The 18,744-nt window shown below is 41.0% G+C and overlaps 1 protein-coding gene across 4 annotated transcripts in view; it reads left to right on the plus strand.

Moving 5' to 3' along the window:
* CRACD (capping protein inhibiting regulator of actin dynamics) overlaps nucleotides 1-18,744 on the plus strand; it is a 279,762-nt gene that overhangs the window by 214,123 nt on the left and 46,895 nt on the right. For all 4 annotated transcript variants that reach the window (XM_032274268.1, XM_032274267.1, XM_032274269.1 and 1 more), the window contains one exon: nucleotides 6,167-6,332. In XM_032274268.1, coding sequence (XP_032130159.1) covers nucleotides 6,167-6,332 — 166 coding nt within the window. The remainder of the gene's footprint in view (nucleotides 1-6,166; nucleotides 6,333-18,744) is intronic.

Raw genomic sequence — 18,744 nt, forward strand, 5'->3', positions numbered from 1 at the left:
GTCTCATTCATCTGTCTAATATTGACAATGTGATGTTAAAGTCTCCCACTATTGTTGTGTGGGAGTCTAAGTCTCTTTATAAGTCATTAGGAACTTGCCTTATGTATCTGAGTGCTCCTGTATTGGGTGCGTATATATTTAAGATTGTTAGTTCTTCTTGTTGCATTGATCCTTTTACCATTATATAATGACCTTCTTTGCCTCTTTTGATCTTTGTTGCTTTAAAGTCTATTTTATCAGAGACTAGAATTGCAACTACTGCTTTTTTTTTTTTACTCTCCATTTGGTTGGTAAATCTTCCTCAATCCCTTTGTTTTGAGTCTTTGTGTATCTTTGCATGTGAGATGGGTCTGGATGCAGCATACCGATGGGTTTTGGCTTTTTGTCCAATTCGCCTGTCTGTGTCTTGTGATTGGGGGCATTTAGTCAATTTAAATTTAGGATTAATAATAATATATGTGAGTTTAATCCTGCCATTTGATGCTAGCTGGTTGTTTTGCCCATTAGTTCATGTAGATTCTTCATTATGTTGATGCTCTTTACCTTTTGGTATATATTTGGAATGGCTGATACTGGTTGTTCCTTTCTATGTGTAGTGCTTCTTTCAGAAGCCTTGTGAAGCAGGCCTGGTAGTGATGAAATCTCTGAGTACTTGCATGTTCACAAAAGATTTTATTTTTCCTTCACTTATGAAGCTTAGTTTGGCTGGATATGAAATTCTGGGTTGAAAGTTCTTTTCTTTAAGGGTGTTGAATATTGGCCCCCACTCTCTTCTGGCTTGTAGGGTTTCTGCTGAGAGATCTGCTGTGAGTCTGATAGGCTTCCCTTTGTGGATAACCTGACCTTTCTCTCTGGCTGCCCTTAGCATTTTCTCCTTAATTTCAACCCTGGTGAATCTGACGATTATGTGCCTTGGGGTTGCTCTTGTTGAGGAATATCTTTGTGGTGTTCTCTATATTACCTGGAGTTGAATATTGTCCTGCCTTGTTAGGTTGGGAAAGTTTTCCTGAATTATATCCTGAAGAATATTTTCCAACTTGAATTCATTCTCTTCGTCACATTCAGGTACACCTATCAAACATAGATTAGGTCTTTTCACATAGTCCCATATTTCTTGGAGACTTTGCTCATTCCTTTTTACCTTTTTTCTCGAATCTTGTCTTCTCGTTTTATTTCATTGAGTTGGTCTTTGACCATTGATATCCTTTCTTCTGCTTGATCAATTTGACTGTTAAACTTGTGCATACTTCTCGAAGTTCTCGTATTGTGTTTTTCAGCTCCATTAATTCACTTATATTCCTGTCTAAATTGCCTATTCTCGTTAGCATTTCATCAAACCTTTTTTCAAGGTTCTTAGTTTCTTTGCATTGGGTTAGAACATGTTGTTTTAGCTCACAGAAGTTTCTTATTAGCCACCTTCTGAAGCCTGATTCTGACAATTCATCACACTCATTCTCCATCAGGCCTTGTTCCCTTGCTGATGATGAGTAGTGATCCCCTGAAGGAGGAGAGGCATTCTGATTTCCAATATTTTCAGCCTTTTTGCACTGGTTTCTTCCCATCTTCGTGGATTTATCCACCTGTCGTCTTTGTAATTGCTGACTTTCAGATTGGGTCTCTGAGTGGACGTCCAGCTTGTTGGTGGTGATATTATTTCTGTTTCTTTGTTTTCCTTCGGTGGACACCCCTCCATCACAGAGCTGGACCTTCCCGGGTTCAGCTGTGTTTGATGAGAAACTCTCAACCATCAGCATTTCCAATTGCTGTTTTTTTGTGGGGGTGGGACCAGCTGAGCCCAATCACCTGGCTCCCCACCTCGGAGCCCCCTTTTTTTCTTTTCCTAATTGAATGCTGATTCTCTCCAAGGTGTCCGAGTCCCCCTCCGAAAAGGCACTGGGATCTATGCAATTTCCCATGCGGGGACCGTGCCGGCTGAAACAGCTGCACTGAGATTCGTGGCACTTTTCTGCCCAGGAATCTCCTGGTCTGGCTCCCAGCTTCAGTCCCCATTTCAATCAGCAGAATGGGCGACTCTGCCTTCCCAGAGATCCAAACGCCAACTAAAAGGGCACCCAGTCCTGCATACTCCGCACTGAAAACCACCACACCGGGACGCTGGCAAAACAGCCGCACCAGCCAAAAGAGCTGCGCTGGCAACCTGTGGGGCTCCTCCGCTGGGAATCTCCTGGTCCGTAGGCAACAAAAATTCGTCTGAAAGTCTGGCGTCCACTTACTCCCTGCGCCTTCACTGGGAGCTGCTGCTAGTCGGCCATCATGGATCTCTCTCAGGGCATTCTTTTAACACATGCCCAATGCTCTTGGATTGTCTTCAAAAACTACTTATTATAGTTCTTAAATATTATTCACTGGAGATTTTACTCATAAGAACCTAAAGTAGGTGTCATGAAAATCACTGGCCTACATTCATTCCTGAATAAATAACCACTGAAAAGATACTAATATTCTGAAATCAAACCCTCCATTTTTTTTAACCATTTTTAAATGATATGATCTCAGTCGTATTACGTGATGTGTTAGGCCATTCTTGCATTGTTATAAAGAAATTTCTGAAAGTGGGTAATTTATAAAGAAAAGAGGTGGCTGAGTCCGGTGGCTCATGCCTGAAATCCCAGCACTTTGGGAGGCCAAGGTGGGCAGATTAATTGAGGTCAGGAGTTGGAGATCAGCCTGGCCAACACAGTGATACCCGGTCTCCACTAAAAATACAAAAATTAGCTGGGAGCGGTGGTACGTGCCTGTAATCCCAGCTACTCCAGAGGCTGAGGCACGATAATTGCTTGATCCTGGGAGGTGGAGGTTATTGTGAGCTTAGATCGCACCCTGGTACTCCAACCTGGGCAACAGAGTGACACCCTATTGCTAGAGAAAAAAAAGAGGCTTAATTAACCCACAGTTCTGCAGATTGTACAGGAAGCATGGCACCGGCATCTGTTGCCTTCTGGGGAGGCTTCAGCGAGCTCTACAGGGTGAAAGGCAAAGCAGGAGCAGGCAGGACACATGGCGAATGCAGGAGCAAGGTTAGGGGCTAATGATAAAAAAGGTTAGGAAGCCTTTTTTTTTTTTTTTTTTTTGAGACAGAGTCTCATTCTGTCACCCAGGCTGGAATGCAGTGGCACGATCTCAGCTTACTGCAACCTTCGCCTCCTGGGTTCCAGTGATTCTCCTGTCTTAGCGTCCTGAGTAGCTGGGATTACCTGAGTAGCAGGGCTACCACGCCCTGCTAATTTTGTAAGTGCTACACTTTTAAGCAACCAGATCTCACAAGCAGTCTGTCACTATCACAAGGACAGCACCAGATCATGAGGGCTCCACCCCCGTGATCCAGTGATCCAAGCCCCACTTCCAATACTGGGGATTACAGTTCAACATGAAATCTAGAGGGAACAACATCTAAACTGTATCACACACTTTCCTGTCTTTCAAATAATACACAGTAAAAATAATGTCATTCTTTTTTGTACCTAGCACCAGTGCCTATGTATAGCAAGCATCCGGTACGTTTTAAATATCCTTTCCTGCTAAATGTGATCTGACACAGGATCGTTTCAGGGGAGCACTAATGCTGGAGGCTGTTTGCACCCGTCCTATGCTCCTAGATGACTGTCTTTTTGTAATGGGTTATTATTCTGTCTGCATCCTCAGCGTCTTATGCCACTACTTAGGATGAAGTAGTTTGAAGCACTTCTTTTCAGATTTTGTTATTTATTTATTTGAGATGGAGTCTCACTGTGTCACCCAGGCTGGAGTGCAGTCACATGATCTCTGCTCTCTGCAAACTTCGTTCCCCGGGTTCAAGCGATTCTCCTGCCTCAGCCTCCCAAGTAGCTGGGATTACAGGCACCTGCCACCACACCTGGCTAATTTTTGTATTTTTAGTAGAGGTGGGATTTCAGCATCTTGGCCAGGCTGGTCTTGATCTCCTGACCTCATGGTCCTCCACCTTGGCCTCCCAAAGTGCTGGGATTACAGGCATGAGCCATTACGCCCAACCTACTTTTTAAAAATTTTTTAGAGATGGGAAAATTGTTGCCCAGGCTGGTCTTGAACTCCTGGGATCAAATGATCCTCCCACCTGAACCTCCCAAGTAGCTGAGATTACGGGCATGAGCCACCACACCTGGCAGCACTTCAAATTTTCTGTGACATCTCAGTAAAGCCAGAATTGAAGATCACAGAGGAAATGAGATGTCTGGCTTGTTTCCTCATTAACCTCATTTGTGTACCTGGATTCCTCTATGGATTCTGGCCAGCAGAGCTCTGGGGCCTCTGATAGCTGGGTAGAAGGTGAGGGGAATTGTGTCTGTATTTCGTGCAGGTGTTTTACAATTCAGGTCACAAGCTTCTATTTTTGCTTCTCTCTCAAAACTTCTGACTCCCTCTTCAAAGATATGTTTCCTATGATGTAGGCATGCTGTTTTATCTCTTCATGTCTCAGCTTCCTCATGTGTAAAATGGAAATGTTAATAGTATCAACGTAATAGGATTGTTGTGAGGATTAACTGGGTTAATATTTATAAAGTTCTTAGAGCCATGGCACATAGTAAGGGTTAAAACATTTTTTTAGGCCAGGTGCAGTGGCTCACACTTGTAATTCCAGCACTTTGGGAGGCTGAGGCAGGCGGATCATTTGAGGTCTGGAGTTCAAAACCAGCCTGGCCAACATGGTGAAATACCACATTTACTTAAAAAAAATGTGTATATATATATATATATATATGTATATCCAGGCATGGTGTCAGGCGCCCGTGATCACAGCTACTTGGGAGGCTGAGACAGGAGACTAGCTTGAACCTGGAAAGTGGAGGTTGCAGGAAGCCAAGATCATGCCATTGCACTCCATCTTGGGTAACAAGAATGAAACTCCATCTCAAAAAAAAAAAAGTTTCTTAAAATGGTTGTTAGACCACTAGAAAAGTGTCTCTTTAAATTCTTAAAGAAAAAGGAAAGATCCAAGAAGATGCTGCTTTTGGTAGAGAGTGACTTACACTTTCTTTTCTAAGGAAAGAGTGGAGTAATATGAAGGAATTCGTATCCAAAGGCAGAGGACTGAAAGGTATTACCTAAAATACCTCCTAGCAAATGTTGGCAGCAAGCCTAGGTCCTGACTAATGAAGTAATATATGGGAAGATGTTCATAGTAACTCCTTTGGGGCCCTTCATAGTAGATTTTAAAAAGAGACAAGAGAAATAAACTGGAAATATATGGGGATAGAGGGAATTAGGGGGCAAAGCTTATGCCAAGAGTTGGCAGTTATCTTCTACATCTAACAAAGGCCAAAATGGAATGATCCTCAAACTGGAGATATGTATAGATACAGATAAAAATATTTTTAAAAACACCTGTTTGACTTACGTGTTTTTCTCAGCTTCTTCCATGGAGAGGGGCATTTAGCCATCTGCTTTGTTAAAGAAAGCAGGCACTGCCTTATTGCATGTGCTGGCTACCAAGAAGCTTGAAATCTGTTTCTTTTCTTTTTCTCTTCTCCCCTCCCCTCCCCTCCTCTCCTCTCTTCTTCTCTTCTCTTCTTCCTTCCTTGCTTCCCTCCCTCCCTCCCTTCCTCCCTTCTTTCCTTTCTTTCCTTTCTTTCATCTCACTCTGTTGCTCAGACTGCAGTGCAATGGTGTGGTCACAGCTCACTGCAGCCTCAACCTCCAGGGCGTAATCAATCCTCCAGCCTCACCTTCCCAAGTCACTGAGACTAAAGGTGTGTACCACCACCCTGACTAATTTTCTTAGATTTAAAGAGATGGGATCTCACTGTGTTGCCCAAGCTAGTCTCAAACTCCTGGGCTTAAATGTTCCTTCCCGCTCAGCCTCCCAAAGTCTGGGATTACAGGCATGAGCCACTGTGCCCTGGCCACTTGGAAGAACAAGAAGAACCTCTTCTTGTTCTTCCCAGATGTTTCTTGGGAGCCTGGGGACAGAAGACTCACCGTGCCTTTGGCTCGTGCCCTGCCTCACTGTGCATGGATTGCACTGGGGCTGTTCCTGACGTTCCTGGCACAGGGATTGGTTGCTTATTCAGCCTGATGCCTGCCCTTTGCCCTGTCTCCTTGGCCAGAGGCAGCTCAGTTGTAATTTGCTCTTAGGCTCGGAAGTGCAGCCCTGCCACACTGCAGCTTGTGTTTATTTTATAATCCACAGGCAAGAAGAAAAAATTTCAGCCTTTTAAGAAGTTGTTTGGCAAAAGGAAAAAGAAAGACACTTCATTGTTCCGGGCGCAGTCAGTGGGGAAGAAGAGTTATTCTCACCAGAGTGTCAGCAATGGGACCTTCTCTTCGGATGAGGAGACCCTGGAAGATGATCTAAGGTAATGACTTGCACTTTCTTTTCACATGCTTGGTGGAGTCCCCGGTGGGGAATGGTATCCCAAAGGAGGTAGGTGCTGTTTTTGGTTCCAGCAGGCAAGAACAGAATCACAAATGGGCAGGGCGTGGTGACTCACTCCTGTAATCGCAACACTTTGGGAGGCCAAGGCAGCCAGATCACTTGAGGTCAGGAGTTTGAGACCAGCCTAGGCAACATGGGGAAACCCTGTTTCTACTAAAAACATATAAAAAAATTAGCCGAGCATGGTGGCGTGCACCTGTAATCCCAGCTGCTGAGGAGGCTGAGGCACAAGAATCACTTGAACCAGAGAGGCGGAGGTTGCAGTGAGCAGAGATGGCACCACTGCACTCCAGCCTGGGTGACAGAGTGAGACTCTGCCTCAAAAAAAAAAAAAAAAATAAAAAAAAAAAAAAAAAAGAATCACACGTACGTTCCATCTCTGGGAAGGTGGGTGCATTCTGCATGGAGAAGTCACCCTGAGGAGTTACCACATGAGTCTGACCTCATTTTCTGGGAGTGCAAAGGAATTGGGCATTCATTTTGCTGCTCTTGATTGTGGAAGGAGGCAACACTTCACTGGCTGGGCTCACCAGCGTTCCTCAGATTGAAGAAGATTGTGTTCCTTATGCCATTGCTTTACAAAGAGGGAGGGTATCCTAGGGTAGATTTTACACCATTGTTGAGGATGCAGGTTGCTCAGGCACAGATGGTCACCCTTCATGTACCTGGCCATCTCTAGCAACTTCTGGAGCCTGTCTGTTTCTTTTGCCCACCATCCCTCCCTCCCTGTCTTCCTCCCTCCCTCCGTTCCTCCCTTTCTTCCTCCCTCCCTTACTTATTTCCTTCTTTCTTCCCTGTCTCTTCCCCCACTTCTCCCTTTCTTCCCTTCCTTCCTTGTTTTCTTCCTTTCCTTGCCTCTTAGAATACAGACACTAAATCTGGCTGTGACAGTGTCAGGAACTCAGAAAAGTAGGGTCAGGAAGTACTTTCTCACCTGAGTGCTGGAAATTGAAGTCAGAGTCAGAGCTGGTTAAACTCTGATACTGACAGCTTAGAAACCAGCTCCTCTGAGAAACCTTTTCCGACAACCCCATCTGATTTATTTGACCTTGTCTGTGTTCTTCTAGCATCATGTGCCTGATTTCTGCAGAGAACTTGTCACTTTCTATGGAAATTATTGATTTGCTTGTCTGTCTTTCTCACTGGACTGTCAGTTTCATGGTCAGAGACCAGGTTTCATTCAGCCTTGTATTGCATGCTCATAAAAAATGTTTCCCATGAATGCCTTGTGGTATCATCTGTGATATTCTCACCGTGTTTCAAGGTCAGAGACAAAACTATCCTCTATGTCAGTAAGTAAATTCTAATGAACACTGCTTTTGGTTCCAAATTACAAAAACCCTCAGACCAGCGGTGCACATTAAGTTTTACAGCAAATATTCAGCAACAGCATTTGTTAGCCCTGATATTGACTCTTTTCCTTGACAGCCCTGTGTTTATTTTCTGTTGTCTTTATAGGGTAAGAAAATGACTTAATGTGACTGCAGGGAAGGATGTGACTGAAAGGAGGGCACAGCTAGCGCTAAGTCACTCAGCTGTTGGAATGTTGTCCCAGCGGATAGGCAAGGAGTATGCAGTGTGAATAGATTTTGATTTTACTTCAGTTTTTCAGTTGTAAAATAAGGGTGTGAACTTTTTGGCCTCATGGTATCAGGATGAGGAACAGATAGTAAAATGACACTAAGTGGCAGTTTAACACAAAATGGGGTCAAGCCTGGAAAGTTCTCCCTTAGAAGGCCAGTTCTGTGGAAACACAACCCACCCTTTTTGTAGTATATTGAGTATAGCACAGTTTTGCCGAGTCTGATTTCATACTGAGCTGTGTTGGACTCTTCCTGGAGTCTTGGACCTGGACCCTGGAAGCTCTCTTCCCATTTAAATCTTTTATTCTGTTTACCTCTTGGGGCTTTTCTTAAGGTTTTAGGTTTTACAAAGCCTTGGAAAATTCCACTTTGGATCAAATAGCTACATTTCTAATAATGTAACAGGTCCTTATTATTGACTCTTGTCCACAAACCCACATTTACGGACATGTACTATGTTTTCTTTCTTTTCTTTTCTTTTTTTTTCGAGACAGAGTTTTGCTCTAGTTGCCCAGGCTGGAGTGCCATGACACAATCCTGGCTCACTGCAACCTCCTATTCTCCTGGCTCAGCCTCCAGAGTAGCTGGGATTACAGGCATGTGCTACCATGGTCACCTAATTTTGTACTTTGAGTAGAGACGGGGTTTATCCATGTTGGTCAGGCTGGTCTCAAACTCCCGACCTCAGTTTATCTGCCTGCCTTGGCCTCCCAGAGTGCTGGGATTACAGGCATTAGCCAAGGCATTACCGTGCCCAGCCAAGACATGTACTATATTTTAATTAAACATTTCTTTTTATAATAAACTAATCTCATAAGTAACGATGTGAAAGAATAAGCTTTGAACTATTAATTTTTAAAACGTCACTTAAATATTTAAAAAATTAGTGGGTATATACCCAGAGGAGTATAAATCATTTTGCCGTAAAGCCACACTCATGCAGATGTTTATTGCAGCACTGTTCACAATAGCAAAGACATGGAATCATGTCAACCCATCAGTGACAGATTGGATAAAGAAAATGTGGTGCATGTGCACCATGGAATACTATGCAGCCATAAAAAAGAATGAGATCTTGTCTTTTGCAGGAACGTGGATGGAGCTGGAGGCCATTATCCTCAGCAAACTAATGCAGGAACAGAAAGCCAAATACTGCATGTTCTCACTTATAAGTGGGAGCTAAATGATGAGAACTCATGAACACAAAGAGGGGAACAACAGACACTGGAGTCTACTTGAGTGTGGAGGGTGAGAGGAGCAGAAAAAATAGTTTACCTACGGAGCAAGCCTTCGTATGTACCCCGGAACCTAAAGTAAAAGTTAAAAAAAATTAGGATAGAAACACAGCCAGGTGCAGTAACATGTGCCTTTTTTTTAAATATATATTTTATTGCATTTCATGTTTTGGGGTACGTGTGAAGAACATGCAAGATTGTTGCATAGGTACATAGATGGCAATGTGGTTTGCTGCCTTCCCCCCCATCACCTATATCTGGCATTTCTCCCCATGTTATCCCTCCCCAACTCCCCACCCCCTGCTGTCCCTCCCCTAGTTCCCCGCTACAGACCCCAGTGTGTGATGCTCCCCTCCCTGTGTCCATGTGTTCTTATTGTTCATCACCCTCCTCTGAGTGAGAACATGCGGTGTTTGATTTTCTGTTCTTGTGTCAGTTTGCTGAGAATGATGGTTTCCAGCTTCATCCATGTCCCTACAAAGGACACGAACTCATTGTTTTTTATGGCTGCATAGTATTCCATGGTGTATATGTACCACATTTCCCTGTCCAGTCTATCATCGATGGGCATTTGGGTTGGTTCCAAGTCTTTGCTATTGTAAACAGTATTGCAATGAACATTCATGTGCATGTGTCCTTATAATAGAACAATTTATACTCCTTTAGGTATATACCCAGTAATGGGATTGCTAGGTCAAATGGAATTTCTATTTCTAGATCCTTCAGGAATCACCACACTGTCTTCCACAATGGTTGAACTAATTTACACTCCCACCAACAGTGTAAAAGTGTTCCTATTTCTCCACATCCTCTCCAGCATCTGTTGTCTCCAGATTTTTTAATGATCGCCATTCTAACTGGCATGAGATGATATCTCAATGTAGTTTTGATTTGCATTTCTCTGATGACCAGTGATGATGAGCATTTTTTCATATGTTTGCTTGTGGCCTCATATATGTCTTCTTTTGTAAAGTGTCTGTTTGTACTCTTCACCCACTTTTGAATGGGCTTGTTTTGGTCTTGTAAATCTGTTTTGGTTCTTTGTAGATTCTGGATATTAGTCCTTTGTCAGATGGGTAGCTTGCAAAAAATTTTTCCCATTCTGTTTGTTGCTGATTCACTGTAATGACTGTTTCTTTTGCTGTGCAGAAGCTGTGGAGTTTGATTAAGTCCCATTTGTCTATTTAACTTTTGTTGCCAATGCTTTTGGTGTTTTAGTCATGAAGTCCTTGCCTATGTCCTTAATGGTTTTGCCTAGATTTTCTTCTAGGGTTTTTATGGTGTTAGGTCTTATGTTTAAGTCTTTAATCCATCTGGAGTTAATTTTAGTGTAAGGTGTCAGGAAGGGGTCCAGTTTCTGCTTTCTGCACGTGGCTAGCCAGTTTTCCCAACACCATTTATTAAACAGGGACTCCTTTCCCCATTGCTTGTTTTTGTCTGGTTTGTCAAAGATCAGATGGTTGTAGATGTGTGGCGTTGCCTCCAAGATCTCTGTTCTGTTCCATTGGTCTATATCTCTGTTTTGGTACCAGTACTATGCTGTTTTGATTACTGTAGCCTTGTAGTATAGTTTGAAGTCAGGTAGTGTGATGCCTCCCGCTTTGTTCTTTTTGATTAGGATTGACTTGGCTGTGTGGGCTCTCTTTTGGTTCCATATGAAGTTTAAGGTGTTTTTTTCCAGTTCTGTGAAGAAGGTCATTGGTAGCTTGATGGGGATAGCATTGAATCTATAAATTACTTTGGGCAGTATGGCCATTTTCATGATATTGATTCTTCCTAACCATGAGCATGGAGTGTTTCTCTGTCTGTGTCCTCTCATTTTGTTGAGCAGTGGTTTGTAGTTCTCCTTGAAGAGGTCCTTTACATTCTTTGTTAGTTGTATTCCTAGATATTTTATTTTCTTTGTAGCAATTGTGAATGGCAGTTCATTCTTGATTTGGCTCTCTTTAAATCTGTTATTAGTGTATAGGAATGCTTGTGATTTTTGCACATTGATTTTGTATCCTGAGACTTTGCTGAACTTGCTTATGAGTTTCAGAAGATTTTGGGCTGAGACAATGGGGTCTTCTAAATATGCAATCATGTCATCTGCAAATAGAGACAATTTGACTTCCTCCTTTCCTAATTGAATACCCTTTATTTCTTTTTCCTGCCTGATTGCTCTGGCTAGAACTTCCAATACTATATTGAATAGGAGTGGTGAGAGAAGGCATCCTTGTCTAGTGCCACATCTCAAAGGGAATGCTTCCAGTTTTTGTCCATTCAGTATGATATTGGCTGTGGGTTTGTCTTAAATAGCTTTTATTATTTTGAGATACGTTCCGTCAATACCTAGTTTCTTGAGAGTTTTTAGCATGAAGCACTGTTGAATTTTGTCAAAGGCCTGCTCTGCATCTATTGAGATAATCATGTGGTTTTTGTCTTTGGTTCTGTTTCTGTGGTGAATTACGTTTATAGACTTGCGTATGTTGAACCAGCCTTGCGTCCCCGGGATGAAGCCTACTTGATCATGATGGATAAGCTTTTTGATGTGCTGTTGTAATCAATTTGCCAGTATTTTATTGAAGATTTTTGCATCTGTGTTCATCATGGATATTGGCCTGAAGTTTTCTTTTCTTGTTGAGTCTCTGTCATGTTTTGGTATCAGGATGATGTTGGTCTCATAAAATAACTTTGGAAGGATTCCCTCCTTTTGGATTGTTTGGAAGAGTTTCAGAAGGAATGATACTAGCTCCTCTTTGTATGTCTGGTAGAATTCGGCTGTGAACCCATCTGGACCTGGGCTTTTTTTGGTTGGTAGGCTATTAATTGCTGCCTCAACTTCAGCCCTTGTTATTGGTCTATTCAGGGTTTCAACTTCTTCCTGGTTTAGGCTTGGGAGGATGCAAGTGTCCAGGAATTTATCCATTTTTTCCAGGTTTAGTGGCATATGTGCATAGAGTTGTTTGTAGTAATCTCTGATGGTAGTTTGTATTTCTGTGGAATCTGTGGTGATATCCCCTTTATCGTTTTTTACTGTATCTATTTGATTCTTCTCTCTTTTCTTTTTTATTAACCTGGCTAGTGGTCTGTCTTTTTTGCTGATCTTTTCAAAAAACCAGGTCCTGGATTTATTGATTTTTTGAAGGGTTTTTGGTGTCTGTCTCTCCTTCAGTTCTGCTCTGATCTTAGTTATTTCTTGTCTTCTGCTAGGTTTTGAGTTTTTTTGATCTTGCTTCTCTAGCTCTTTCAATTTTGACAATAGGGTGTCAATTTTAGATCTCTCCTTGCTTCTCATGTTGGCATTTATTGCTATAAATTTCCCTGTAGATACTGCTTTAAACGTGTCCCAGAGATTCTGGTAAATTGTCTATTCATTCTCGTTGGTTTCGAAGAATATCTTTATTTCTGCCTTCATTTCGTTGTTTATCCAGTCAACATTCAAGAGCCAGTTGTTCAGTTTCCATGAAGCTGTGCAGTTCTGAGTTAGTTTCTGAATTCTCAGTTCTAACTTGATTGCACTCTGGTCTGAGAGACTGTTTGTTATGATTTCCCAGCTGCTCGGGAGGCTAAGGTGGGAGGATCATTTGAGCCAGGAGTTCAAGGTTGTAGTGTGCTATGATCATGTCTATGAAGAGCTACTGCACTCTAGCCTGGACAATGTACGGAAAAAAAAAAGATAGAAACACAGGAAAATAGAAGTAATTAAAAAGTAATGTATTTCTCTTTTCTAAGGAATTGACAGTTGCAAAGTAATTTCACCTACAGAGTAAATCCTACATACGTTGTATACCTGAGTTTCTAGTTATTTGCCCTATTTACAGATGGAGAAAATGAAAAATGTTGTTTTTAGAAATTCTTATTTTTAGTTCATTGTTCAATTAACAGACTATTACTTTACACTATGTAATGATTCAAAAAATTTCCTGTACATTTTATTTGCAATCTCCAAAATGGACAGTTCTCACAAAAGCACAAAACTCAAAGCTCCATTAACATGACTTTGGGTAGAGGTTCCAAGAAGGTAGATTTCAGCCCAGAGTGAGGGAGAATTTCCTAATTAGATCTGCCTAAAAATGGGAGGCTGGGCATGTGCCCACAAGGATTGAGGCCAGTGAAGGTGGGATTTCTGAACTGGGCGGGAATTTAGGGAACTGAACTTTAACATCCTGTCAAGCTCCCAACAATCTGTGATTCTAGAAATGTTTCTATGACCAAGAATAGCTCCTTATTGATCTGCTCCTTCTGCCTGAAAATTTCCATTTCCTTTGGGTTTTTCAAGTGTTCTTTTCTTTCTCTAGCTTAGAAGCCTTTATCTCTCCTAGGCTGCTGCTTTTAAATTATACATTCCTTGGGAAAAGCAAAGCAATAAAACATGATCTGTTTTTAACAATCTAATGTGATTACTTTTCTTAATTAAACACAACTAATATTATGTTTCCAAAGGTGTGTTAAAACAGTTGTCAAATTTTAAAAGTGAGAGAGAGTCATCTTGGTAAATAGGTTTGGGGAATTCTGAACAAAAACAAATTAAATGGGACTCTTTATGTGGGACTCAACAGAGCTTTTACTATGCTAATGTGTCCTGTGAATCCCTAAGAAGAAGTATGTAGTATGCAGTATTTCAATATTCTTTTGACCATAGACCCTTTTTTCACTGAGAATATCCAATGACATGTATTAAAGCTACCATTAATTGAAGTTAATACAATGTGTATTGCATAGGTGAACTCATTTAAAATTTACCACTTTTTAAGATTGATATTACTATCAGCAGTTCAAAGTTGAGAAAACTAAGGCTAGCAAGTAATTTGTGTAAGGTCATACAGCATATAAATTCCTGAGCCACCATTCAAGCAATAAGAGTGCACTGTTAAGCATCCACTTCTCTGCCTCTCAAGGAGGCTGCAGGCTCAGTAGGGAGCTACTCATGTGGCCCTGAATCGTCATACTGGTCCTTGGTCACAAGGCTCAGATGTCTGCCTACCTCCAACTGCCTAATTGAGGTTCTGATACTTACTAGGACACTCCCTTGTCCTGCTTCCAGTTTTTACTGTAAACACCCAGTGCTTGTTACATCATGCATAACTACAACACTTTATATTAACTGCCAGATGTAAGCACAATTAGACATGAAGGGGTTCTGGAGAGGATGAGCTCACTCAAACTGGAACAGTCAGAAACGGGTTCAGGAATGAGGAGGCCTTAAGCTGACTCCAAATGACAGGCAGGATGTAAAGTTGCTGAGAGGGAAGGCATGAACCTGTCAGATAATGGCATAAGCAGAAATTTTCATGGAAGAAGGAATATGACAAATAGAATAGGAGAGAATTTTCCAATTCTGTGAGGCCCATGGTATCCTCATATTAAAATCAGGCAAAGATATCATAAGAAAAAAATCCCACAGACCAATATCCTTTATGACAATAGACACAAAAATCCTTAAGCAAAAACTAGCAGCCTGAATCCAACAACTTACATTTAAGAATGATTAAATACCATGACCAAATGGGATTTATCCTAGGAGTGCAAGGTTGGTTTAACATACAAAACCAGTCAGTGTAATATACCATATTAATAAATTAAAGGATAAAAACCACATGACCATCTCAATAAATGCAGAAAAACTATTTGATAAGATCCAACATCCTTTCATGATTTATAAATAAAAAATTTATAAATAAATAATTATAAATAAATAAATATAATATATATGATTTATAAATAAAAAATATACTCAACACTGGAAATTAGCAGGAAACTCCTTCAACTTGATAAAGAGCATCTGAAAAATCCACAGCTAATGTCATATTTAATGGTGAAAAACGAATGTGTTCCCCTTAAAATCAGGAACAAAACAAGAGTTTCTTCTCTCATTCTTTCTATTCAACACTATGCTGTACAGTACTATACTGATGGCTATAGCTGGGACAATTAGAAAGAAAAATAAAGGCATTAATCTTAAAAAGGAAGAAGTAAAACTGTACTTGCAGATGCCATGATTGTATATATAGAAAGTCCTAAGGAATACACACACAGAAAGGTATTAGACTAATAAACAAGATTGAGCAAGGTTGCAGGATGCAAGATTGGAGTTTCTGTATCTCAATTGTATTTCTGTACTCTAGCAATACATGATCTGAAAATTACCTTAGGAAAACAATTCCATTTACATAGCATCAAAAAGAATAAACTACTTAGGAATAAGTTTAACCAAGGAAGTGTAAGACTTGTACGCTAAGAATGACAAAATATTATTGAAAGAAATTAAAGAAGATTGAAATGATGGAAAGACATCCCATGTTCGTGGTTTGGTAAGCATAATATTGTTAAGATAGCAATACTCCCCAAATTGATCTGCAGATTCAATGTGGTCCCCGTCAAAATCCCATCTGTCTTTTTCCCCCAGAAATTAGAAAGTGAATCCTAAAATTCATATGGAAATGCAGGGGACCCAAAATAGCCAAAACAGTATTGAAAAAGAAGAACAAAGATGGAAGACTCACACTTTCCAGTTAAAAAAAACTTACCACAAAGCTATAGTATCTAAACAGTGCAGTAATGGTATAAGGATAGATGTGTAGCTCAATGAAATGGAATTGAATTGAGAGTCTAGAGATTAACTCTTACATTTGTGGTCAATTGATTTTCAATATGAGTGATAAGACAATTCAATGGGCAAAGAAGAATTTTTCAACAAATATTTCTGGGACAATTGGGTAGCAACATGCAGAAGAATGAAATTGGACCCCTTTTTACAGAATATACAAAAATGAACTCAAAATGGATCACAGACCTAAATGTAAGAATTAAAATTATAAAACTCTTAAAGGAAAAAGTAAATTTCCATGACCTTGAATTAGGCAGTCGTTTCTTAGGTACCAAAAGCACAAGTGACAAAAGGAAAAACAGAAAAGTTGGACTTCGTCAAAATTAAATTAATGATACCATCAAGAAAGTTATAAAACAGTCCACAGAATGGAAGGAAATATTTGTAAATCATATTCAGAATAGGTAAAAATAAAAAACAAAAAACTCCCATAATTCAATAATAAAATGACACCCCCCCAAATTTTTTTAATGGGCAAAGGATTTGAATAGACATCACTACAAAAAAGTTATAAAAATATCAACACGTAAACCATACTTGCTTAACATCATTAGCCACCAGGGAGGTGTAAGTCAAAACCACAAATGAGGTATCATTTCACACCCATTAGGAAGGCTACAACCAAAAAAGATAAACAATAACAAGTGTTGATGAAGATATGTAGGGACTGGAACTCTCATCACACATTGCTGGTGGGAATACAAAATATTAAAGGTTTGGGGTAATTTTTAGTACTGATCCCATACCTTCACTTTATAAATGGGGAAACAGCCTCGACGAGATGACAGTGCTGTTAGTGTTAGAGATGCGACCACAATCCAAGCCTACCCATTTTGCACATGGTAGTGCTTTTTTCTTGAATAGCCCCATCCCCCATCTCCACCTCCTTCCTTTGTCTAATTCCTCTCCATCTTTGAGTTTTCTACACAGATTTGCCTTCCTTAGGAGAGCAAGCTTTCTCTGATTCCCTCAGCCTAGATCAGGCCCCTCCTCCCGACATTGTTCTCACAGCTTCCTTGACCTTTCCGTAGAAGTAAGCCTTGTGACTTGCCATTCATTGTATTCCCAGCCTCTAATGCTGGATTTGGCACAGAGCAGACATTCAGTAAGCATTTATTCAATGAATGAATGCATGATTATTGCTCTTTGCCACACTGACTTTTCCCATTGGACAAGTCAACATTCATCTATTGTGTCCTCCAGTTTCCCACGTTGGTAAAGAGTATCACTGTCCCTCTGACCTGCTGGAAAAGGAAGAATCCACATTTCGTATCATGAGACGTCATGTCACCAATGAAATGATAGTGAAGTGCAGACTCCTTGCTTACCATTGTGTGCATCAATTCACTTGGCCTTGCTGCTTTTCAGAGGATGAAGTCAGGACCTCTTTTACTTGATTGTTCATCCTCTATCCTTAGGAACCTGGGATGTGCTGAACTTGAATAGGGAATGGTGAAGAGGTGCAAAATCCACTAAATAAAAATTAGAGACTAAGCAGGAAAATTAACAGAGCTGAGCTGAGTAAGTCTAGAGGAAAAGAAGGTTTATGAATCAGTTATAGCAGGGGTCCCCAACCCCCAGGCAGTGGATCAGTACCGTCTGTGGCCTGTTGGGAACCAGGCTGCACAGTAGGAGGTGAGTGGGGGGTAAGGGAGCATTATCACCTGAGCTCCACCTCCTGTCAGATCAGCAGCAGCATTAAATTCTCATAGGAGCATGAACCCTGTTGTGAACTGTGCATGCAAGGGATATAGGTTGCGTCCATTTTATGAGAATCTAGTGCCTGATGATCTGAGGTGGAATAGTTTCATCCTGAAACCATCCTTCCACCCCCTGTCCATGAAAAAATTGTCTTCCACAAAACCGGTTCCTGGTGCTGAAAAGGTTGGGGACTGCTGAGGTATAGCAATTCTTAGAGGTACAGTATGTGGGGAATAGAACAGCAGTGGAACAGGAGCTAGAGACCTCTTGTGAAGACAGGTGTATCACTCGAGAGCTATGTGACCCTAACCTAGCTAGCCCCTTCATCTGTTAACTGGATATGCCATCTCCCAGGATTATTAGAAGGACAAAAATTTGTATGACATTGCATGATGTGCAATAAAGTACTTTATTTATTTATGATTTTTTTTCTTCTTTTTTTAAAATTTTTTTGTTATTTGTTATTTATTTATTTTTGAGACAGAGTCTCACTCTGTTGCCTAGGCTGGAGTGTAGTCGCGTGATCTCGACTCACTGCAGCCTCCGCCTCCAGAGTTCAAGCAATTCTCTGCCTCAGCCTCCTGAGTCGCTGGGATTGCAGGTGCCCACCACCACGCTCAGCTAATTTTTTTGTATTTTTAGTAGAGACAGGGTTTCACTGTCTTGGCCAGGTTGGTCTGGAACTCCTGACCTCGTGATCCACCGACCTTCACCTCCCAAAGTGCTGGGACTACAGGTGTGAGCCATCGCGCACAGCCAATAAAGCACTTTAAAAAGCAGGGTAATGTTAGTATTGAGATAAAGAGAGTGTTGATGACTACTATTTCCAGAGCATGAACCAAGAGGAAGATTGGTTCAAATGACAGCTACAGAGGTTCATGAAAAGATCTTTCTCCACATGGGGAAATGGAGGAGTGGAATAAATAGCCTGGAAGCCTGTGAAGTGGGCTTTAGAGGCAAGTTAGAAGATCGCTTGTTCTAGGTGGTATAGACACAGGACTGAGCCTACAGACTGGAGTGGATGACCCGCTGACTTCCAATTCTAAGATTCTCCATTTGAGATTCCAAATTTTCCTCCATTTCCTTGAATTTGTGTGACGTACCCTGTTTCTCTTATAATTAATAGATAATTTGGTACACTATAGCCTGTCGAGTGCCGTGTATTTTGATAAAATACCCAAGTTCAGGATGAGCCTCTAAGTCAGATAATCTGACTCCAGTCTC

Source organism: Sapajus apella, unplaced genomic scaffold (assembly GCF_009761245.1).
Source record: "Sapajus apella isolate SASKATOON/1434 unplaced genomic scaffold, GSC_monkey_1.0 scaffold5, whole genome shotgun sequence".
NCBI lineage: Eukaryota > Metazoa > Chordata > Mammalia > Primates > Cebidae > Sapajus > Sapajus apella.